This window comes from Sinohyriopsis cumingii, chromosome 17, assembly GCF_028554795.1.
Source record: "Sinohyriopsis cumingii isolate HCF-2022 chromosome 17, ASM2855479v2, whole genome shotgun sequence".
Lineage (NCBI taxonomy): Eukaryota > Metazoa > Mollusca > Bivalvia > Unionida > Unionidae > Sinohyriopsis > Sinohyriopsis cumingii.
In genome coordinates this window covers 1,780,735-1,806,490 of record NC_142977.1, presented here as the reverse complement: position 1 = coordinate 1,806,490, position 25,756 = coordinate 1,780,735, and the positions used below count along the sequence as shown (strand labels likewise).

Here is a 25,756-nt window from a genome sequence, read left to right as displayed (position 1 = left end):
ATTAATGAGGAATTTCAGCGAAGAATAAAATCAATAACAGGAAAAGAAGCGAAAATATCAATTAATGTTCATGAACCGACGCTGTCCTCGGCGGTTGAGATACATTCTCCTGATTACGTCGTTGATATTTATCAATCCACGACAAGATTCGTACTAGGTTGGCCGGATGTTTCCCCGGTGCATGAAGGACTACCTGAACCGAAACGAGCTGATTTTACGTCAGCAAATAGTTCTCATCACGATATTGAAATGACAGTTATTTAGTGGTGGTGGGGTGGATTTCGAACTTGGGATATTAGTTTGGATGATTTAATTGGTTATGGTGGTGACTTATTTTCAGAATTACCAGAAAGCAAACTCTGTGACCATATTAATGAAGAAGAAATTAAAAGAACTATCGACGCTTCCAATCTTGATCATAAAGATCAACTAAATAATCTACGTGAATGACTCACTGAGTATCTTTTCGATATAACATCCCACGAGACATGAGGGGAAATTATCAAACAAATAGAAATTCTGAATTATATCGCAGAAGCTGTGGAACGCAGTCAGAACAAAATCATAGATCTAATTTTAAAATCATCTCCTGCTTCAAAAAAGTTTTTAATTGATAAATATAAAATCAAAGAATCTGATATACCGACGTTCAAATTTCCCGATTATAACCTGGATGCTCGGAGAAAATCTGTCAATGACATCATTAATGAGCATTTTCCTAAAATACTCAATGCGTGGAGAAAACTAACCCCATCTCCAACTATTCTCAGATATAATAATGATCCACATGGCGGCGGCAGACATGTATCTCCCGGAATTGTTAATATAACCAGCACAATCGTGGTCAATCTGGTTTGTGACGTAGTCGATGGCAGCTATCAAATAGCTCTCGGAAAATCAAATCGGGCTCAACAAGGATATATTTTATACACATTCACACCACAGTTATCCCCTGGAAGTTTAATCGTGCAAGAACCAACTAATCCTGTGTATTTACGGTGTCACAATAATATGTTAACACGAATAAATTTTAAACTCACAGACCACCTTAATCGCTTAATTGACATACGTGGAGAACTTGTAATAAATCTGTATGTGAAATCTTAATTAATCAAGTAAATATTATATAATGTACCGCCACGTGAGGGTTTTTATACATGACAAAGAAGTACTTGAAAACGCCATCAGAACAGCCTTTTCACCAAACACAGAACAATTTAATGTTAATTTAGTTATTGATGAACACGGAAATGAGGATTTCTTATTAACACAAGAACAGTTAGATGAACTCCGTCGAGAACATATTATCGAGATCATTTGTGACAGAGATCAGATTCTAAATTATGCACACTCCTGTATTAAACTTGATCAACTTAAAAAAAAAGTATTTCAGAATAAATAAATGTGGGGTTAATTAATCACCGATGGGATAAATTAATCAGTTTTGTATAATCTGAAATGAATCAATCTGATGGGGTGGTTGGTACTTAAAATTACACAAATCAATCAGATGGGGTGATTGGTACAAATCAATCTGATGGGGTGGTTGGTACTCAATTCGTATAAATTAATCGGTTTTGTAATTCTGATGGGATGATTATCTCTGATCTTAATATTTTATTTTATTTTATTTTATCAGAAATATTTTAATTTATTTTATCAGAAATATTTTATTTTATCAGAAATATTTCAACCTTTTTAGTCAAATTTGTTGTTTTTGTCAGCTCTTTTAGTCGATTTGTCAAGGACAATTTGTCAAATTACAGTTTTTCGTCAGGTCAAACCTCAAGCAGTTCTCTAATTGTTTTATCGATAAATCAATAAAAATCCTCATTTTTTTCGAAAACTACCAGAAAAATTATAAAAATCGCATGAAAAATCTCATTTTTTGAGCTAATTTTACTGATTTTTGACGATTTTTAATGATTTATCGATGAAACAATTAGAGAACCGCTTGAGGTTTGACCTGACGAAAAACTGTAATTTATCAATTTTCCTTGACAAATCGACTAAATTATAGCTAAAAAAATAACAAATTTGACCAAAAATACTGAAATATTTCAGAAAATACCAGTATTTCATAATAAATATATAATATTTCTGATAAAATAAAATATTTCTGATAAAATAAAATATTTCAGAATAAATATATAATATTTCTGATAAAATAAAATATTTCTGATAAAATATCTCAGACAGGGTTGCTTTGGTCGTTACCTGCTGATATAATTTTTCTTAAGTATCTTATGTGTGTACTAATTGTTTTTTTCGTTTCGTACTCATTGGATAATCCCGATCTGACCTTTTCTACGGCAACAGAAAGAGGAATAAATTCATTTACTTGATCATCGTTCACCATAGCTAACGACTGAAACATAGCTGCCTGAATCCGCTTTATGAACTTATACTGAGATGATAAAATATACTTATTTTCATTTTTAAGTTCTTCTAACGTTTCAAAATCAGATAATATTTTTTCAGGATTTAGTTCATCAGATATATTAATTCCGTTTTCTTCTAGTTTTTTATAGCAAAAATAATGTCTTTGATATTTTCATGGTTCATTATATAATATATAAATTTCTAAAATAAAAAAAAAATATATCCCTATAGAACCCCTATCGAGTGTTTAACGAGTTCGTCGGGATGTTTCAAGGATGGCACAACATATTTATCCTCATTAAACTTGCAGATTACCACCGTATTCTACTAAGTTTAGAGGATACATGAAACACTACCCCCTATGAGAGCCTCTAACCCGTCAAACAACGGTCTAGAGGCCCAAGAAGGTATGTTTGGTGAAGACACACAATCCTCATTAAACTCGCAGATTACCACCGTATTCTACTAAGTTTAGAGGATATACACAGAACACAACACATAGTATTTACATATTTACAGCCTCATTAAACTCGCAGCTCGCCACTGCATTCTACTAAGTTTAGAGGATATACGACACAGAACACAACACATAGTATTTACATATTTACAGCCTCATTAAACTCGCAGATTGCCATCGCATTCTACTAAGTTTAGAGGATATACACAGAACATTCAATGAATGACGAGCCCCTATCGAGTGTATTAGTGAGCTCAGATTATGAATGAATGATGGCACAACATTCAATGAATGACGAGCCCCTATCGAGTGTATTAGCGAGCTCATTAAGTATATACAATGAAGTGGATATATACAATGAAATGGATATACACAATGAAATGGATATATACAATGAAGGATATATGCAATGAAATGGATATACACAATGAAAGGATATATACAATGAATGAAGGACAGTACAAACATATAATGAATGAAGGACAGTACAAACATATAATAAATAAAGGACAGTACAAACATATACGCTCAGAAGACCCCCCCCCCCAATAATCAATCCGTGGGTGATACGAAAAAATGTATCAACCACCAGTTGATCATGGGGAGTGTTCTGCTGAGTGGAGGGGTTTTTCGTTGCCCCCCCCAATTATTATAAAAATCGCAATTATGCGCAAACCACCGACATGTTGTCAGCCATGGGGATTCGATCCTGGACCGCGAGCGTCACAGTCCAATACGATACCGATTGAGCTATCGAATCTTCTTACAAACATATGCTTTGGAAGTTAATATATGGTTACGGTACATATATTTACACTAAAATAACGGTTTCTGAATAATAATAGTTTTGCACATTTAAATAACTATTTCTGCATTAAAATAACGGTTTCTGAATATATCTTGCATTCAGAAACAATATCTGAATATATCTGCATTCAGAAACAGTTTCTGAATATATCTGTATTATAATAGCGGTTTCTAAACAGACTGCAAATGCAAACCTGAGAATCAATAACAGCGGTCCTTGAATACAACATGTTCCACCTGCATATCGATTTTCTCCGTAACAACAGTTTCTAAGCTGATTGTAAATGTAGCGTGTTCTGCCTATATATAACTACCTTGCAGATCAATAACAACAGTTTCTAAGTTGATGTAAATTGCCCTGATTTCTCGTAACAGATCCGCTATGCTGCATGATGGGAAAATACGTTTATATATTTAAAAACCATAAATATACTTCTACGAGTAATTAATTACAACGTAAATGGTTAAACTGACTAACTACGATCATAAAAAATCAGAAATCTACGAATACAGAAGTAATCTCCCTTTCGTGAGTCAAAAATAAGTAATGTATGGAGGAAAAACTGTGACATAAATTAAAAAAATTAATTCGAGGTGGTGATGATAATTATTGATATCAGAAGGTTATTCTCTGTTTATATTTTTTTGAGAAAGCGGTTTTATATATATTTTCTGCTACTTTTTGTACTGAACGTGGATTAATATCAAAATATTTCGCAGCAGCACATATCGAACGAAATATTATTTCTTTACCAGTTTCTATGTTTGTAGAATATACCGCCCTCTTTCTGATTGTTTTGCATCTTCCAGTATTACCACGTATATTATTCTCACTCTGTGAGATAGCTTTTAAATTAGATAAGGAGTTGTTCTGAGGATCTCCGTCAATATGATCAATCACTAGACCATCTTTGATCACTCCGAAGAAACATTTGTAGATGAAACGATGACAATGATTTATTTCCTCCAACGTTGAACCTTAGATAACCAGAATTACTAACATTACCAACTGGTTTTTTCAATGACACCATTACGATCCGATTCATAGTTTGTTATAACAGGATGTGGGACAAATTTATTTTGCTCCATATATACAATAATATTATTTGTTTAAATCATTGTTTGTCTGAAATCTTGATATATAATCCTCCACGGATTTTGTAGCATTTTCACTATTATTATTTTTTTTTGTCATAATATCTTTTAAGTTCTCTGAACCATTTTCCACTGCACTTTCCACATAATCCTGTTTTTTCTCGCACTCCAACACCACATCGCAGACAGGGTATTGGTCCTGGACTTCCTCGTCGTATACTTTGTAAGTGCATCCAACAAAATTCGCCTCTACAGGATTTGTTGCAGTGATTTACTGAACCGATCATGAGCCAAGTACATTGAGACATTGAATATATAATATTCTTTATTTAAATATTTGTTTTAATTATATGAACGAGTTTGAGAGATTATCCCAAACAAGGCCTTCCAAATATAAATTTAATCTTGACAGATTATCTCCTGACTTACCAGTACGAGATTTGGTTGATCCGAAAAATAAAAGTTTGATCTTGAAAATTCACGATGCCAAGAAAGAATTTTACACAGATGGTGCATCTCATACATGGTCAATGTTCAAGATTATTCGCAATACTGACAAAGTCAGTGTCGACGCTGTCAAGGACGCTACAATGAATGACAAACGAGTGGCAACTATCATTAACTACATCACCGAATATGAGGGCAATCAAAAATATTTCTTCAGAATAAAATTTTTTGTACAAACAGAAACAGGTAGTTGGATTATCCGTGATAAATATGATCCTGTCCAAGGTAATAAAACAACTGTCATACTAAGTAGAAATTCCAGACCGGGTCTGCTGACTGGTATTGATAAACCATATTATGAGCGAGCGTACCCTGTAACAGCGGTAATTTATGGAATCTATGAGATAAATAAAAAACCCAACGTTGATAAACTGGCACCCATGAAATTTTCAATATTAAATTGTGTGGCCGAAAGAGTAATAGAACACTTTACAAATGCGATGCGTGGAAAAGGATTAACTGATTTAAGACGTAAAAAAATAAACGCGTGGGCTGATTCAGTTAAGGATACCGGTGCTACAATGAAAGATGTTGCTGAACTAGGAAAAATATTAAAATTTCCAATAAAAGTATCAACGATAACGAAAAAAGTACTGTATGAATCAAAATATAAATCGAAAGGAGTTCCAATAAATATTATTGATCATAACGCACACGCATGGACCAGAGCAGTAACAATATTTCCACGTAATCGAACTGTTAGATTTTACCCCTCAGATATGAGCATGTTTGATTTTATTAACGAAATAAGTAAAAACGATCCTGTATTGGTATGGTTATTTAAAAGTAATGAGGAAGTTGAATTTGATCAGTTTGTTAGACCGAACAGTGAAATATATCGAACAGAATTTCTCCACAACGAGATGAAAAATCTCGCGAAGAAGTTTTTAGAGTGTAAACACACTGAAAATACCGATAAATTACTAACTAACTGTTATACCGTTTCATCTGTTGTGGCTCATTTCAATAGAGAAAAAAATTCATGGAAACCAACACGATTTGATTTACTCGAGGATATACGCGCAAGTTGCGTCGAATACGGACACGGTGGATTGTGGAATACCAAATATAATTACAATGATGTTATTTCGGTTGATATGGTTGCATGTTATCCGGGAAGTTTTCTAGGATACGGAGATTGTTCTGTGTATTTTGAGCGATTCGGTCACTCTACAAACGAGATGACGTGAGTGGCAATTAATGGACCATTACCTGATTTTGATTTGACTGGATTCGCTTGTGTTGAATCATTTGAGTTTAATGAAAATCTTCACAAGATTTGTTATGTTTAGTTTGGCAGACACTTTTGTGAAAAACGTTGGGTACCTATAGTTTTATTATGATATATGCTAGATTGTGCGGTACTGACATCATTGGTTGTCAGTGAGGCGATTATATCATATCACGCGCTGACCAAAGTTTGGTTGCCCATGCCAGATTTTATCAGTGTTGATGAAGTTATTAGCGAGTTTAAGGAAAAATGTCCTGGTGTTTCCGAAGATGATATTATCAAAGAAGCTCCTAAAATTCTCGAGATTAAACTTAAAACTGCAAAAGATCTCGGTTGTTGTTGTTGTTGTGGGGTTTAACGCCATTTTTCAGCACACGATAGGCTATACATGGCGGCCAGTATTAATGGTGGAGGAAGAACCCGGGAAAACCCCGGAAAGAACCACCGACCCACGAGAAGCTACTGGCAAGCTTTCTCACATACCCACATTGGCTGAATCTTAGACTCGAACCGCCGCAGACAGAGGTGAGATGGCAGTGATCCGTAACGAAGAGCGCTTTAGACCACTCGGCCACTCGGGGCCCCCAAAAGATCTCGGTAGAAGAATAATAGGTAAATTTACTCAAGGGGGTGCATATGATCATAAAAGACATCACACACGATTAATTCTAGATGATGCCGAATATGATTTTATAATCGCTGATACAACAGCAAGAAATATATTTGTGAATCGAGAGAGTGTTTATTTATCTGACGGAACAAAATTAGGTACGATCGTTAGTTACGTAAATGATGTATCCCCACAGTATACTCATCTAAGATCTTCTATGTTGGCTTATGTTTCTATAAATTTATTATCGATGATTAATAGATTTCCTGAGACCGCAGTCAGAGCTGCAACAGATTCGTTTTATATTTCGAGTAAATATTTAGAGTCTGTTATGAAATTTACAAGTAATGATGAACGATGGAGTTCGTGGAGAATAAAAGAGGAAATATGACATAATTATACAGAATCAGCAGATGTTCCGATGAGAAATTTTTATCGTAAGTGTGATAAAATATCAGAAATGTCAAAAGCACCGTCGGTGAGAGATCCAATAACTAGATATAAGACAGTATATCTCAATGGACCTGGTGGATGCAGCAAGACGACTCGAGTAATTAATGTTTTTAGAAATTCAGATATGATCGTGCTGACACCCACGCACAGACTTGCACGAGAGATGAAACAATGACAAGTACAATCATGCACATATCATAGTTTCTTTCGGTGGCGCGGGGATACATGGACTCCTGAACGAATGGGAGAAAAATATATACCTAAAATAATTATTTGGGACGAGATATGCACGGTGTCATTAGATACATTAAAAATGTTTCTTGATTGGTTGCTGACGAAAAATACCGCTATAATAATGTGTAGCGATCATGGTCAACCGCCACCTTTTGTTGGACCATCTCCACATGATTGGTTAAAAAATTTTGTTGATTATTACGAAGAAATAGATGATGATCATAGAGCTCTTGATGCAGATTTAAAGGAGTTTAAGAGATTAATCAGATTACAATCAAACAAAATTCAGTGTGAAATAATACGCGGAGTGATCTCAGAGACCTCAATGAGTAATTTTTTAAATTTATGGAGACCCAGCGATTTGATAGCAGCAAGTAGAAAAATAATCAGAGACGCTTTACAGCAGCAGTTATTTCAGCTGCATAAAGAAAAATACTCAGAATTGCCAGTACCGTTGTGTTATAGACCATCAGATACACGAAAACAGAATATTAATGTTGATATTCCAGGATAGACTGAGAAACAGAATCTCGTATTAAATGATATTGTCGTTGTTGATATCAGTGTTGTCGAAGATGCATTACGCGCTGACAAATCTCCGTGGGTGTTGGGATATGCTATGACGATCCACTTGTCTCAGGGATTAACTATTTCTGATACACGAGTCTGGATTGTAGACGATCGTATCGAGTGGTCAAATTTAGTCTATTTAGCGGTATCGAGGGTCAGAAAAATATCTCAGTTACGGAGAATTATAATTCCTGAAATCGTTAATAAATTTAACATCATCGATGATGATATAATAAGAAAAAAATTAATCGGATACAAACAATCTGATAAAAAAAATAAATGCGACTTGATGCTGAATTTATTATTGAGTTAAAAAAGCAGCAGAATAATCATTGCGCAAGTTGTAATTGTATAATGCTGTGGAGGTATTCGAATAATGATTCAAGACAATTTACCATAGACAGAAAAGATAACAGTCACGGTCATACACGAGAAAATACCATGTTGACCTGTCTTGAGTGTAATCGACGTAGAGGCACTAGTTAAGTGATCGCGGTGGTAGGTGTGTATCCTCGGGAATTACTTGTAATTGTTCACGTGTAAATCCACGTTGAGGAGCAGCCAAATCTAATCTGTAGATTGCAGGTCTACCTGAGGATCTTGTTATGTTAGATATTTTGTGTGTGGTAACACTCCAAATAGGATCAGTAGCTCTTTTTTTACCACCTTCAAGTTCACAAGGTTCATAGAAGTATCTAACTGTAACATCACCAAACATTTTTTGTTTTTCAGTACCTTTCCGTTGTGTTGGTATATTTTTTTTTGTGATTGCATTAGTGGGTTTCATGTTGGTCATTCGCGTAATCTCATTATTTAGCGCAGCTATCACACTTGGTAATCTTATAACCCATTCACGAGATCTCGTATCCTGAATAAATTCCTTCGCGTATTGATATCCAAATAACCACTCAGCATGTGTTCGATTAAATCGTTCAACAATTGCCTGATCACGATGAATTGCAGTATGACCTCGTCGTATTTTGGTATTATGTTGCTTCATCAACGATGATACCGGACCAAGAAATTCCTTACCAGGATCAACCTGTAGCAGCTATGGCCATCGCAGACCACCTCGTTGATAAATTCGTTCAAACGCATCGGCTACTTCAGATGATGTTTTCATTGATAGCGGTTCTGCATCTTTATATCTACTTGCAACATCAACTACAGTTAACGCGTATTTGTATGTTTTTCTACGTACAGTATCATGTGGTAAAAACAGAATATCAGCTTGATGAACTTCATTAGGAACACTAACATCGAAATATGCGTACTGAATGCGTTTCGGTGGTGGTAGATAAATTTGCCATATTGCTTGTTTGGATAACCACGCTTTAGCAGTAGAATGTTTATCATTAATATAATGAACAATTGTACATGGCTGCGTCAAGGAACCACTAACAAATGTGATAAAAAATGTCGTGGAGAATATTGCAAGAAACACAATTACATTTTATCAAAAAACCCTCATGCTGGTCCACGAAGCTGTGTTGGATGTAACAACGGCGTTAGAGGATTATATCAGATTTTTGCAGATTGTGGTGGAGATCGATACAGAAGTTTAATGATATATTACAGAAAAAGAAAGAACATAAATCCAAAAATAGAAAAACCACCATCAGAACTTGAATATTACTTGAAGAACAAAACAAATAAAGATGAAACAAATAAAGATGAAACAAATGAGGAGAAACGACAGCGAGAACGTGTTGAGAAATATTCATCAAACTTGGTATGGTGGTAAATTTACATAAATTAATAGCAGCAGAGAGGGCACCTACCAACGTTGGTCGTCAAAAAAATAAACAAAAAAATAAATAAACATGTAGAGTACTTTATTTTTCAGCTACTATTTCGAACTAAGGTTTTATTAGTATAATCGGCCATTACAGAAATAAAACATCTCAAGGAAACGTTTATTTGTAAAAATCTGGACCTTTCTACAAGATGATTTTATTTTGTTTGTTTTATTTGTTTGTCAGAATTCTATGGTCTGTCCGCCCTCTCTGCTGCTCATCTTGTTTATAGAACTGTAATTCATGACTATAGATACGGTTTTTAGATAAATATAATTCTAAAAATCAGTCTCTAAATCTGGATTTTGTGATTCCACCAACAAAGAAAGCAGCAGCCATTTGCATTTTGGGTGAATTTCCAACATCCTGTTATCTCTACCTAGCCATTAAGGATTTATCTAACACTCTAGTACATGCCATCATATAACACTCAGAAAGTGTTCTACAAGAAGGGATATTCAGAATGCAGATGTTTACCAAGGTCATCCAAATACTTACCCTGAAATGCTGAAGAAACATTGAAATGCATTTGTATTTAAGAGATGTACATATTAATTACAAAGGGTTAATGGTACATTTGACTTCTGGTTGCTTTGACATAAATAATTTTTTTACATGCCTTCAGCCAATCAAAACTAACAAGACAATTACATATATGCCTTCATTAGCCAATAAAAACTAGCAAGACAATTACATACTAAAGACATCAGAAAATTTTCTCTATAAAGTTTGTTCTACTTTATAAGTACTGCAATATGGGGAAAAATTTATTGCATATCGCGTTGTGGCCAAAATGTCGTGATAATGCATGATGAATTGTTACACCTCAAATGGCACCTCAGTATAACATGCCCCTAAATATAATATTGGAATGATCAGTCAAAAAAGTAAACTTTAGTCTTACATGTAATCTTCCTAAGTGTAAGGCAAATAAGGCTGTAGCACAGTACACTGGCAGTGTAACACAATATACTAGCAGTCTAACACATTATACTAGCAGTCTAACACAATATACTAGCAGCCTAACACAGTACACTAGCAGTCTAACACAATACTCTAGTAGTCTAACACAGTATGCTGGAGGTCAAACATGGTACACTAGTGGTCTAACATGGTACACTATTGGTCTAACACAGTACACTGGAGGTCTAACATGGTACTCTAGTGGTCTAACACAGTACAATGGAGGTTTAACCTGGTACACTAATGGTCTAACACAGTACACTGGAGGTCTAACATGGTACTCTAGTGGTCTAACACAGTACACTGGAGGTCTAACATGGTACTCTAGCGGTCTAACACAGTACACTGGAGGTCTAACATGGTACTCTAGCGGTCTAACACAGTACACTGGAGGTCTAACATGGTACTCTAGTGGTCTAACACAGTACACTGGAGGTCTAACATGGTACTCTAGTGGTCTAACACAGTACAATGGAGGTTTAACCTGGTACACTAATGGTCTAACACAGTACACTGGAGGTCTAACATGGTACTCTAGCGGTCTAACACAGTACACTGGAGGTCTAACACAGTAAACAAGCAGTGTAACACACAGTACACTAGCAGTCTAACAGTACACTAGCAGTCTAACATAGTATACTAGTGGTTTAACATGGTATTCCTCTAAAGAAGCAGTGAAATATGGCATGCAGTTGCTAATCATTACCATAATGGGAAATCTTGTGTCATCTCTGTTTACACAGTAAACATGTATAGCTTCCCTGAATGGAGAGAGAGAGAATCAGTGAAGTCACCTCACTATAAATATGTATAGCTTCCCTGAATGGAGAGAGAGAGAATCAGTGAAGTCACCCTCACTATAAATATGGTGAAACATGGCATGCAGCTGATACACATCAATATAATGAAAGCTGTTCTGTGATTTTTTCTGTTTCCATATATTAGGTGTTAACAGCTTTGTGTGTGATACTGTTTCCATATATTAGGTGTTAAGGGCTTTGTGTGTGATACTGTTTCCATATATTAGGTGTTAAGGGCTTTGTGTGTGATACTGTTTCCATATATTAGGTGTTAAGGGATTTGTGTGTGATACTGTTTCCATATATTAGGTGTTACGGACTTTGTGTGTGATACTGTTTCCATATATTAGGTGTTAAGGGCTTTGTGTGTGATACTGTTTCCATATATTAGGTGTTAAAGGCTTTGTGTTTGATAATGTTTCCATATATTAGGTGTTAAGGGCTTTGTGTCTGATACTGTTTCCATATATTAGGTGTTAAAGGCTTTGTGTCTGATAATGTTTCCATATATTAGGTGTTAAGGGCTTTGTGTGTGATACTGTTTCCATATATTAGGTCTTAAGGGCTTTGTGTGTGATACTGTTTCCATATATTAGGTGTTAAAGGCTTTGTGTTTGATAATGTTTCCATATATTTGGTGTTAAAGGCTTTGTGTTTATACTGTTTCCATATAATAGGTTTTAACGGCTTTGTGTGTGATACTGTTTCCATAAGTTAGGTGTTAATGGCTTTGTGTGTGATATTGCTTCATTTGCGGGATCTGACTTGTGTTGAAAATATGTTTTTACATATTTATGTATCCCAACCAATTTAGTGCATGCAACAATTAAGAAATGTGACTCACCTGAACAAAATTGGTTTGTATGTCATCAAGCTGAAACTGAAATGGAATATCAGCCAATGGGAATTTGGGATTTCTGTTTGCTACATCTCTCCTGTGATTGGAGTAGGGGCTGATTGGATGGAAGTAGATTTGGCTCACATCTGGCACAGAGACGTCTGTAAAAATGAAATCAGGTGGCTCTTGCTGGCAAAAAACACAAAAGAAAGACATAAATAGCTTGGGAAAAAATTGTGTAAATAAGCTAAACAGTCTGAAAATATTGGGAAGTTATAATTTATGTAATTCTGGGACCTTGACCTATGAAAATTTATCTTTCATAACCCTGATTCACCTGGCTGAAATGTCTTTGAAAGGTGCAAACACATTAACAGGACAATTTGTCAAAATTCATATTATCAACTAAGTTTTATTGCAATATTATTATTAGACAACACATGTCAAATTATCAGACACTTTATCAAACTGACACTACTTATCAAAACTGATATACACCATTATCGCAAACTATCTGACACCAGTGTCAATATAGGTGCCACATGTCAAACTGTCTGAAATTATGAAAACTGTCAGCATATTTCAAAGTGCCAGATGTAATCTGTAAAATTTCCAAACATCATGTGAATTTCCAAACACCCAAACACCATGTGAATTTCCAAACACCATACGTCAAACTGAAAAAGAATTTAGTCATCTATGTAATCTCATCAGTATGTCTGAAATGTATTCTGCTTACTGGGGTTTATTGTAGAACTGAAAAGTTAGGAAATTGAAGAAAAAAACAATATTTAAAAAATCTCTACATACAGCAGGTATTTAAGAAAGCTATAAAGGCAGGACTTGATAATATTATGAGCAATTTTTGCACATTCAGTTTTTATTTCTGTGCAATTTTTTAAATTTTGTTGATTACCCGCAACTACAATTCCTAGTAAAGACCGTAACTTGCCTCATTTTCTTCAGTTGCTTTCTCCAGAATTTCTCCCATCTTCTTCAAGCCATCTTCACCCAAAGCTTTTTGTTGCAAAGCAACCCTTTCAGCCTCTGTCTTCCCCATTTCTTCCATCAAAGCTTTGCTGGGTTCACCAATTATCTAAAAGGTAAAATTTATACTTTTTTGTTTTTGGTAAATTTGTTTCAAGTTATTGCACGTTTTACCTTTCCTTTCTAACATATTGTAAATTTAAAAAAAAATTTAAAACAAATTCTGAAAGGAAACTAAATTTGAATGAGCAAGTAATTTGCCAGCCCCATGTTTCCCAATCCTCTGTGTAAATAACTGAAATCTGTATGTAGAAACTTTTTTCTTGTTTGAGTCACATCAACCTTGACCTTTGACCTTTTGACCTAAAAATCAAATGACTTCTTCTTTACCTCAAGTGCAAGCCATCCACAAAGTATGGTCCATTTATGATCACACACAGAAGTCACTGAAAACAACTTCACCAGCCAATGAGATCCACACATCAGTCATTGAAAATACCTTCATCAGTCAATGAGATTCACACATCAGTCATTGAAAACACCAACAGCCAACGAGATTCACACATCAGTCATTGAAAACACCAACAGTCAATGAGATTCACACATCAGTCATTGAAAACACCAACAGACAATGAGATCCACACATCAGTCATTGAAAACACCAACAGTCAATGAGATTCACACATCAATCATTGAAAACACCAACAGTCAATGAGATCCACATGTCAGTCATTGAAAACACCAACAGTCAATGAGATCCACACATCAATCATTGAAAACACCAACAGTCAATGAGATCCACATGTCAGTCATTGAAAACACCAACAGTCAAAGAGATCCACATGTCAGTCATTGAAAACACCAACAGTCAATGAGATCCACACATCAATCATTGAAAACACCAACAGTCAATGAGATCCACATGTCAGTCATTGAAAACACCAACAGTCAATGAGATTCACACATCAATCATTGAAAACACCAACAGTCAATGAGATCCACACATCAATCACTGAAAACACCAACAGTCAATGAGATCCACACATCAATCATTGAAAACACCAACAGTCAATGAGATCCACATGTCAGTCATTGAAAACACCAACAGTCAATGAGATCCACACATCAATCACTGAAAACACCAACAGTCAATGAGATCCACACATCAATCATTGAAAACACCTTCATCAGTCAATTAGATTCACACACTTGTGGACATTTTGTTATTTAAAATAACAATATTTAAATATACTGAATACAATAAAGTTACCAAAGCCAGAATGTAAACACCCAAAAATAAGTTTCCCTCTTTGAAGCCATTGTTAAAGTTAATTATCGTGCAGAAAATGTATTCCAACCAAATTGACATTGATGTATGAATGCTAGCTCATATGTCATGCATTAAAGACAAAACAAAAATTAAAAAAAGAAACCTTCTCCATGACATAACAGAGGTATTTTAATGAATTGATAAAAACCAAAGGATTTTTATTCTTAAAAGTCAATCTTCATAAACAAATGCTTTATAAGACAGTATCATTGTGCCCATAGTGTCTAAAAGTAAGGTTGTATAGTAATGAAGAATGGCCCATAGTGTCTAAAGTAAGGTTGCATGGTAATGAAGAATGGCCCATATTGTCTAAAAAGTAAGGTTGTATAGTAATAAAGAACGGCCCATTGTGTCTAAGGTTGTATAGTAATGAAAAATGGCCCAGTGTCTAAAAGTAAGGTTGAATAGTAATGAAGAATGGCCCATATTGTCAAGAAGTAAGGTTGTATAGAAATGAATAATGGCCCATTGTGTCTAAAAGGTTGAATAGTAATGAAGAATGGCCCATAGTGTCTAGAAGTAAGTTTGTATAGTAATGAAGAATGGCCCATAGTGTATAAAAGTAAGGTTGTATAGTAATGAAGAATGGTTCATAGTGTCTAAAAAGTAAGGTTGTATAGTAATAAAGAATGGCCCATAGTGTCTAAAAGTAAGGTTGAATAGTAATGAAGAATGGCCCATAGTGTCTAAAAGTAAGGTTGTACAGTAATGAAGAATGGACCATAGTATATAAAAGGTTGTATAGTAATGAAAACTGGCCCTTAGTGTCTAAAAGTAAGGTTCAAAATGTGACAGAAAACTAATAACACTCAACAAAATATAAAGGAAATAATTTTGATTAGGTTTTATGTCTTAATTAAACAGATATGACGTCTAGAAAAGAAACCAGTTGATTGAAAGATTTCTCCACTTACCACAACATTTGGTTTATTGATGAAATACTGGTTGAGGAGAGCAACCCAGTATTCCTCTGGCTTGGGCTTCAGGTCTTTCAACATGGAAATTACAGATGTCCTGGTCTCTAACTGAAAACAGTAGAAAACAACATGGAAGTTCACTGAATAACACTAACATCATATTCATAATCTTATATGCCACACTGTGGTATAACAATAGCATGATGTTTCATAATCTTAATATGCCATTACTGTCAGGTCATGATGTACGTGTACATTATTTACACACTGTCAGGTCATGATGTATGTGTACATTATTTACACACTGTCAGATCTTGATGTATGTGTACATTATTTACACAGTCAGGTCATGATGTATGTGTACATTATTTACACACTGTCAGATCTTGATGTATGTGTACATTATTTACACACTGTCAGATCTTGATGTATGTGTACATTATTTACACACAGTCAGGTCATGATGTACGTGTACATTATTTACACACAGTCAGGTCATGATGTATGTGTACATTATTTACACACTGTCAGATCTTGATGTATGTGTACATTATTTACACACTGTCAGGTCATGATGTATGTGTACATTATTTACACACTGTCAGGTCATGATGTATGTGTACATTATTTACACACTGTCAGATCTTGATGTATGTGTACATTATTTACACACTGTCAGATCTTGATGTATGTGTACATTATTTACACACTGTCAGATCTTGATGTATGTGTACATTATTTACACACTGTCAGATCATGATACAAGAGAATACAAAGCTGATCAGAGTACATTAACTGTCAAGTAATGTGTGTTAGTGATTTGGATTTTTAGCATAGCTTTAACAATTTTTAAGTCATATCGCTATGATGTCTGCAGCGTGACAGTTTATAGTGATGTCTTTCACTGGGGCATCATGAGGCAGACATGTAGCGTGATGTCCCACCCAGTCACATTATCCTGACACCAGGCCGACCAGTACTAACACTAACCTCTTAATGCTGAGTGCCTAGCGAGACAGCTGTTAGTACCATTTTTATAAGTCTTCCATATGACTTGACCTGGGCTCGAACCTGTGACCTCCCGCATCCATGCAGACACTCTAACCACCAGGCCGCTGGAGCGGTCCTTTCGGGTCATAATACAATATAATACATAGCTGAGTACATTATTTACAAACAATCAGGTCAAGACACAAGAGTACATTATTTACACACTGTCAGGTCATGATAAGAGAGTACATTATGTACATGCTGTCAGTTGTTGTTGTAGAGTTTAACGCCATTTTTCAGCACAAGATAGGCTATACATGGCAGCCAGTATAATTGGTGGAGGAAGAACCCTGGAAAAACCCCCGAAGAACCACTGACCCATGAGAAGCTACTGGCAGGCTTTCTCACGTACCAACATTAGCCGAGGCTGAGACTTGAACACACGCAGACAGAGGTGAGATGGCAGTGATCCGTAATGGTGAGCACTTTAGACCACTCAGCCACTCGGGGCCCCCATACTGTCAGGTAATGATACAAGATTATACAAAGGTTAATGGTCATACAATTGCTGCAATATTAATTGTACATACAATTTCCAAATATGGGCATCTAACTCTTAAAGTACTAATCTGACAAAGATGAGATAACTCATGTCAAGATACAAATGCATACTAAGAGTCATGAAGATAACTATAAAGCTATGAAGATATCAAATGTAGGATTGTGTGATGGATGGGTGGTCACAATTCTGTATTACGATTAGGGATACCTCTATTGATCAGAGTGTGGTGGATGGGTGGTCACAATTCTGTATTACAATTGGGGATACCTCTATTGATCAGAGTGTGGTGGATGGGTGGTCACAGTTCTGTGTTACAATTGGGGATACCTCTATTGATCAGAGTATGATGGATGGGTGGGATGGGTGGTTACAGTTCTGTATTACAATTGGGGATACCTCTATTGATTAGAGTATGATGGATGGGTGGTCACAGTTCTGTATTACAATTGGGGATACCTCTATTGATCAGAGTATGATGGATGGGTGGTCACAATTCTGTATTACAATTGGGGATACCTCTTAAAATATTGATCAAACTACATTTTTACAGCACGCAATATCTAGTAATATTTATAAAGCAAACACACTTTTATGATGATATCTCAGAGTGTTCAGCAAATATTAAGTTACCAAAGTGTAAAAACTGTGCAGGAAGTACAAAAACTGTAGGGACAAGCTGACTCCAGCATATGCCCATCAAACTGCTTTTACAGGAAGTACAAAAACTGCATGGACAAGCTGACTCCAGCATAATCCCATCAAACTGCTTTTACAAGAAGTACAAACACTGTACAGACAAGCTGACTCTAGCATATGCCCATCAAACTGCTTTTACAGGAAGTACAAAAACTGTACGGACAAGCTGACTCCAGCATATTCCCATCAAACTGCTTTTACAGGAAGTACAAAAACTGTATGGACAAGCTGACTCCAGCATATGCCCTTCAAACTGCTTTTGCAGGATTTACAAAAACTGAACAATAAAATGTCTGGACATAACTTTGAGAAATTGGGGCTAGATTTTTAAGACTGTCAAAGAAATGCCTACAAGAAATGCCTGTCAGGCATGTGAAATCAAATGTCACTCATGTCAAAGGATGAGCAAACTCAGTGAACTTTTGTCCCCTGCCAACTGTGTTTAGGACTAAAAATTACACAATGAACTCTAGCCATGACCATTGTGACAGAGATACAGTTGCTAAACAGACATGTAAAGTCACAAGTTTCACGTCTTAGTTTTAACAGGTTAGTAACCTTGGCCTGGAAGAAAAAAACCTTGATTGTGATGCATATAATGCACTGCCACCTTGAACCTGAAGTTAGAACCCAAAATGTGGACTGCAACATGTACTTGTGAACATACAAAAGTTTCACTGTTAGCAATATCAATCTCAAAACCAATGCTAAACACTGATTTTACTGGTACAAATATTTATATATAGACATGTGCTAAACAGACATTGCTTTTACTGATAATAATAATAATTTCTAGACATGTGCTAAACAGACGTTGATTTTAGTGGTAATAATAATTTCAAGACATGTGCTAAACAGACACTGCTTTTATTGGTAATAATAATTTCTAGACATGTGCTAAACAGACATTGATTTTAAAGTTAGAATAACTTTTCAATAAATGTGAGAAAATGAATGTTACTATACGTACATCCTCTTTAGTGTCTCCAAAAAGAAAATCTCCAATCAAAATGTGGGCCACTGTGTCATGGGGATGATCTTCAACCTGAAGTTATAAATATAAATCAACATTTTAAAAGCAATCAACATTTTAAAAGCCATGCATTGCTTATTTGACAAAGTGCCTTTCTGTGCAGCATTTGTTTATCTAACAAGACCAGAAGTTTTTTGTGTTCAACTGCACTTACTTTTCTTTTCTTCATCCATTTTAAACTTTTTAGAAAATTTCTTTGTCCAACCTGGATTTCAGACACCAATTTTGCAATTAATCTAAAAGAATGGGGTGGGTGGGTGGGAATGAATGTACTTTAATGCTGCCAATCATATCAGTACATGTGCTGATTTTACCAATTATTATCGCATAAAATTGTTCAAGGGAGGTAACTGACAACCATTTCATACTTTAGGGCTGTAGAAAAGTTGAATATTCATTAAGGATGGCATTTGATTAAATATTTCATAAACATTACACAGAAAAATTTAACTGAATACATGTGTCCTTTATATACAGATTTCAATGTAACAGGAAAATGAAAAAGCAAATATTCTTTTACAATCCATGTAAGGGATTGTTTACGTTACACTCACCATAAGAAAACTCATATTCTGAGTAATTTCAAGGTGACAGAATGGACAAAAAGCCCCAGCATTGTATGTAATTACTAGGATCAAGAAGTTTTTAAAACAACGTTATAAATGAACTGTGTATATTATGTACCCAAATGCAAACAGCACAGACCAGATGTACCATGGTATAATGCACTCACAGACCAGGACATACCATGGTATAATGCACTCATTGACCAGAATGTACCATGGTATAATGCACTCACAGACCAAGATGTACCATGGTATAATGCACTCACAGACCAGGACGTACCATGGTATAATGCACTCACAGACCAGGACGTATCATGATATAATGCACTCACAGACCAAGGTCTACCATTATCTCTCATGTAATGTGAATTTATTTTTCAATGTACCAATTTTCATGATTTTGCCCCCCAAAAAAGATATTTTCATTGGTACTTAAATTATTTGATCATGCAAAAGACCCTATTGTTTCCAATGAAGGGACACTGAAGTGATCCTATTGTTTCCACTGAAAAGACCCTAATGTTGCCACTGAAGTGATGCTATTATTTCCACTGAAAAGACCCTACTGTTTCCACTGAAAGGATCCTGTTATTTCCAGTGAAGGGATCCTATTGTTTCCACTGAAAAGACCCCATTGTTTCCACTGAAGCGATTCTATTATTTCCACTGAAGGTATCCTACAGTTTCCAATGAAAGGATCAAACTCTTTCCACAGAAGGGTTTATAGTGTTTTCACAGAAGAGGCTAGCATAAAATTCACAGAAATTATCTTGAAAGACCACCCCATCTACCAAAACATCAAGGTCTCTTAAAATAGGTGGTCCCTAATGACAGGTCATAACAATTTATCATTAAATCTGTAAACTGTGAACCTGGTCTCTCTCACTGCAGTGGTTTTTCAAGACAGGTTTCATTGTCCCACTATCCATATAATTTAATTCCCCTATTATATGTTCAGAACAATTAAATCAACTTGAAATCTTGAACTGGTAGGTGTCTGCAGTCTATTTCTTTCTGTTACTTTTACAGCAGACTAGATTTTCAACAGTGCACAGTAATGTTAATTTGGACATACTTGGTTCCTTACTTTATATCAGTAGTACATTTGGTTACAGAGACATTCAACTGCTCCGGTGGCCTAGTGGTTAGAGCATCTACTTCGGATGCAGAAGGTCGTGGGTTTGATCCCTGGCTGAGTCATACCAAAGACTTACAAAAATGGTACTAACAGCTGCCTCACTTGGCGCTCAGCATTAAGAGGTTAGTGTTAGGACTGGTTGGCCTTGTGTCAGGATAATGTAACTGGGTGGGACATCATGCTACATGTCTGTGGCATGATGCCCCAGTGCTAGACATCACTATAAACTGCCACACTGCAGACATCGTAGCAATATGACTGAAAAATCGTTAAAGCTAAAAATCTAAATCACACTCACACAAAAACATTCTGAAAAGAACACTGAATCAAAATTAAACAGGAAACAAGACAATCTACGGTGTTACAGCAGGCAAGTTTTTCTGTAAACATTCAAACAGATATATAATATTCTTTATTTATCGCATCAACTGGTGACTAAGTCTTATCAGACTCGACGATTTATTGCATCAACTGGTGACTAAGTCTTGTCAGACTCTATGATTTATTGCATCAACTGGTGACTAAGTCTTGTCAGACTTTATGATTTATTGCATCAACTGGTGACTAAGTCTTGTTGGATTCTACGATTTATTGCATCAACTGGTGACTAAGTCTTCTCAGACTCTATGATTTATTGCATCAACTGGTGACTAAGTCTTGTCAGACACTATGATTTATTGCATCAACTGGTGACTAAGTCTTGTCAGACTATGATTTATTGCATCAACTAGTGACTAAGTCTTGTCAGACTCTATGATTTATTGCATCAACTGGTGACTAAGTCTTGTCAGACTCTATGATTTATTGCATCAACTGGTGACTAAGTCTTGTCAGACTCTATGATTTATTGCATCAACTGGTGACTAAGTCTTGTCAGACTCTATGATTTATTGCATCAACTGGTGACTAAGTCTTGTCAGACTCTATGATTTATTGCATCAACTGGTGACTAAGTCTTGTTGGATTCTACGATTTATTGCATCAACTGGTGACTAAGTCTTGTCAGACTCTATGATTTATTGCATCAACTGGTGACTAAGTCTTGTCAGACTCTATGATTTATTGCATCAACTGGTGACTAAGTCTTGTCAGACTCTATGATTTATTGCATCAACTGGTGACTAAGTCTTGTCAGACTCTATGATTTATTGCATCAACTGGTGACTAAGTCTTGTCAGACTCCATGATTTATTGCATCAACTGGTGACTAAGTCTTGTCAGACTCTATGATTTATTGCATCAACTGGTGACTAAGTCTTGTCAGACTCTATGATTTATTGCATCAACTGGTGACTAAGTCTTGTCAGACTCTATGATTTATTGCATCAACTGGTGACTAAGTCTTGTTGGATTCTATGATTTATTGCATCAACTGGTGACTAAGTCTTGTCAGACTCTATGATTTATTGCATCAACTGGTGACTAAGTCTTGTCAGACTCTACGATTTATTGCATCAACTGGTGACTAAGTCTTGTCAGACTCTATGATTTATTGCATCAACTGGTGACTAAGTCTTGTCAGACTCTATGATTTATTGCATCAACTGGTGACTAAGTCTTGTCAGACTCTACGATTTATTGCATCAACTGGTGACTAAGTCTTGTCAGACTCTATGATTTATCGCATCAACTGGTGACTAAGTCTTGTCAGACTCTATGATTTATTGTGCATGATGACATGATAGACACTGAAGAATGATTTCTTGCTTTCTTATTTATTGACACTACTAGAATTTCTTGCTTTCCTATTCACTGACACTGCTAGATTTTCTTGCTTTACTACTCACTGACATTAATAGAATTTCTTGCTTTCCTATTCATTGACACTACTACAATTTCTTGCTTTCCTAATCACTGACACTACTAGAATTTCTTGCTTTCCTATTCATTGACACTACTAGAATTTCTTGCTTTCTTATTCATTGACACTACTAGAATTTCTTGCTTTCCTATTCACTGACACTACTAGAATTTCTTGCTTTCCTAATCATTGACACTACTAGAATTTCTTGCTTTCCTATTCAGTGACACTACTAGAATTTCTTGCTTTCCTATTCACTGACACTGCTAGATTTTCTTGCTTTACTACTCACTGACACTACTAGAATTTCTTGCTTTCCTATTCATTGACACTACTAGAATTTCTTGCTTTCCTAATCGCTGACACTACTAGAATTTCTTGCTTTCCTATTCATTGACACTACTAGAATTTCTTGCTTTCCTATTCATTGACACTACTAGAATTTCTTGCTTTCCTATTCATTGACACTACTAGAATTTCTTGCTTTCCTATTCACTGACACTACTAGAATTTCTTGCTTTCCTATTCATTGACACTACTAGAATTTCTTGCTTTCCTATTCATTGACACTACTAGAATTTCTTGCTTTCCTATTCATTGACACTACTAGAATTTCTTGCTTTCTTATTCATTGACACTACTAGAATTTCTTGCTTTCCTACTCACTGACACTAATAGAATTTCTTGCTTTCCTATTCATTGACACTACTAGAATTTCTTGCTTTCCTACTCATTGACACTACTAGATTTTCTTGCTTTCCTATTCAATGACACTACTAGAATTTCTTGCTTTCTTATTCATTGACACTACTAGAATTTCTTGCTTTCCTATTCATTGACACTACTAGAATTTCTTGCTTTCCTATTCCTATTCATTGACACTACTAGAATTTCTTGCTTTCCTAATCACTGACACTACTAGAATTTCTTGCTTTCCTAATCATTGACACTACTAGAATTTCTTGCTTTCCTACTCATTGACACTACTAGAATTTCTTGCTTTCCTATTCATTGACACAACTAGAATTTCTTGCTTTCCTATTCATTGACACTACTAGAATTTCTTGCTTTCCTATTCATTGACACTACTAGAATTTCTTGCTATCCTATTCATTGACACTACTAGAATTTCTTGCTATCCCATTCATTGACACTACTTGAAGTTTTGCTTTCCTATTCACTGAAACTGCTAGAATGATTACTTGTTTTTCTATTCTATAGTCTTGGGAAAGACACTAAGCTCAAATTTTCCACAGATGAAAATTTGGTAAAAGTGCTGCTAAAAAACAAAAACTCTAACAACAACAATACACCCTGGTAAAAGGGTCCAAACTTACGCTTGAGAGCCTCTCCAGAATTTTGCGGTGGATAACATTGTACATTCTAGTCATATCAATCTTCTCCTGTCCAGTGGCCAGCTTATTCAAAAGGTCAGTCAACCTTACAAGGACGAGAACAGTAACAAGCAAAAGTTCAGTTTTGTGCCTGATAATAAATTAATATGTAAACTAGATTTACTTTAGTATAATAAGCATGCTCCTGCAACAGACAAAAAAAAGGTTAACTGCAAAAAGTGGAAAAATATGAACAGTAGAAATTGTTTTAGTGGCATTAAAAATATAAAATACACATGTACAAATCCATGTCAGCTGAGATTAATTTGTCGAAGTCAAATAGCTGTTCACCAATCCTTCAAACACCCAATAAAGACAAGAGTAAAAAATAGTCATTAAAACTGGAAAAAAAAATAGTTTATGTGGTAAGAAACTTTTAAACATGTTTACCACTTTCAATTTAACTATGCTGAGTGGGGTTTGTTCAATTCCGCTAATACAGTTTTCATCCCCCAAAACAAATGATTAATTTTATTTGGAGGAGGATATACCAAAAACATGTGATCCGAATACATTTGTTTTCTCATTTTTATTAACATCCCATTATTCCCACAGACTATATTCTAGAAAAGACAGCTTCTATGTAACTACGACATATGAGTACGCTTGTCCGAAGACTAGCGTGCACTTTCCTAACAGTATTATGTTCTATTTATTGCAGTTGCCCTATTTCCAAGAAACATGCTGGTTTTTACTTTCAATTTTTGACCTTGGTTTCTATTTATAGCAGCTGTATGGCTTAGTTAGGAGAGAACAGACTGGTTTTCTAACTTTTAATCTTTGCTCGCAGATTCTTTGTTCTAATTCATATCTGGTACAGAACTAGTCTGTAGGTATTTGGCACTAAAAGTCATCAGATTTATTCTAGTCGATGCGTGTGTTAGAGCAAAAATATTTTAAAAATAATTTCACAGATGGATTAGGAAAAGAAGAAAACTCAGTTCAGAGATGAATACATGAATTACACAATACAACGTCCCATTCTAAGGCAGCTTCATTCCCCATGAAGGTAGCGTGGAAAAGAATTTAGCGGTAGAAGACTAGATTGGTCCTTTGTTCAAATGGATGTTTCCTGATTCCAAAATTGCACAAAATATGCATGTGCAAGAACAAAATCATCTAATAATGTTAGGTGTTTAGCAGAAGATACTTCACTTAAAATGCAGAAGCCATGAAAATTGGGCTGTTTAGTATTGCAACAGACAGGAGTAGTGATTAACAAAAAAGTTGTACCAGTCTGTGTAAGAGACATCAACAATGAAAAGGGCAAAGTCAGAGTGCTCTTCCTTCATTACCAGAATTAACAGTAGATTCCACTGGAGAAATCATTTTTGTATTTGCTTGATAATGCTTTGAATAAACATAAGTTGGCAGAACTGTATGGGGGTTTTCAGCTGATGCTGCATCAGTGATGACTGGAATTCATAAAGGAGTTGCATTCTGTATTTTGAAAAATGTCTCCATTATTGTACTAATCAGGTTGTCTCTGTCATATGATGCACCAAATATGATAAAATTGAATTCAGATTCAGGCTCAGTAGTCCAGCACTAAGTGCTCTACTGGTGTGCAAAACATTCATTGTCTCAGCTGGTACAAAG

At 35.4% G+C, this 25,756-nt stretch overlaps 1 protein-coding gene across 1 annotated transcript in view; it reads right to left on the bottom strand.

Annotated features, from left to right (window-relative positions):
• Positions 1 to 25,756, bottom strand: part of LOC149777645 (uncharacterized protein C05D11.1-like) — a 104,878-nt gene that overhangs the window by 55,546 nt on the left and 23,576 nt on the right. Inside the window, exons 9-13 of the mRNA XM_089938705.1 lie at positions 24,101 to 24,203; positions 19,196 to 19,270; positions 15,975 to 16,085; positions 13,696 to 13,839; positions 12,750 to 12,932 (exon numbers count right to left, since the gene is read on the bottom strand). Of these exons, the coding sequence (XP_089794831.1) occupies positions 12,750 to 12,932; positions 13,696 to 13,839; positions 15,975 to 16,085; positions 19,196 to 19,270; positions 24,101 to 24,203 (616 nt within the window). The remainder of the gene's footprint in view (positions 1 to 12,749; positions 12,933 to 13,695; positions 13,840 to 15,974; positions 16,086 to 19,195; positions 19,271 to 24,100; positions 24,204 to 25,756) is intronic.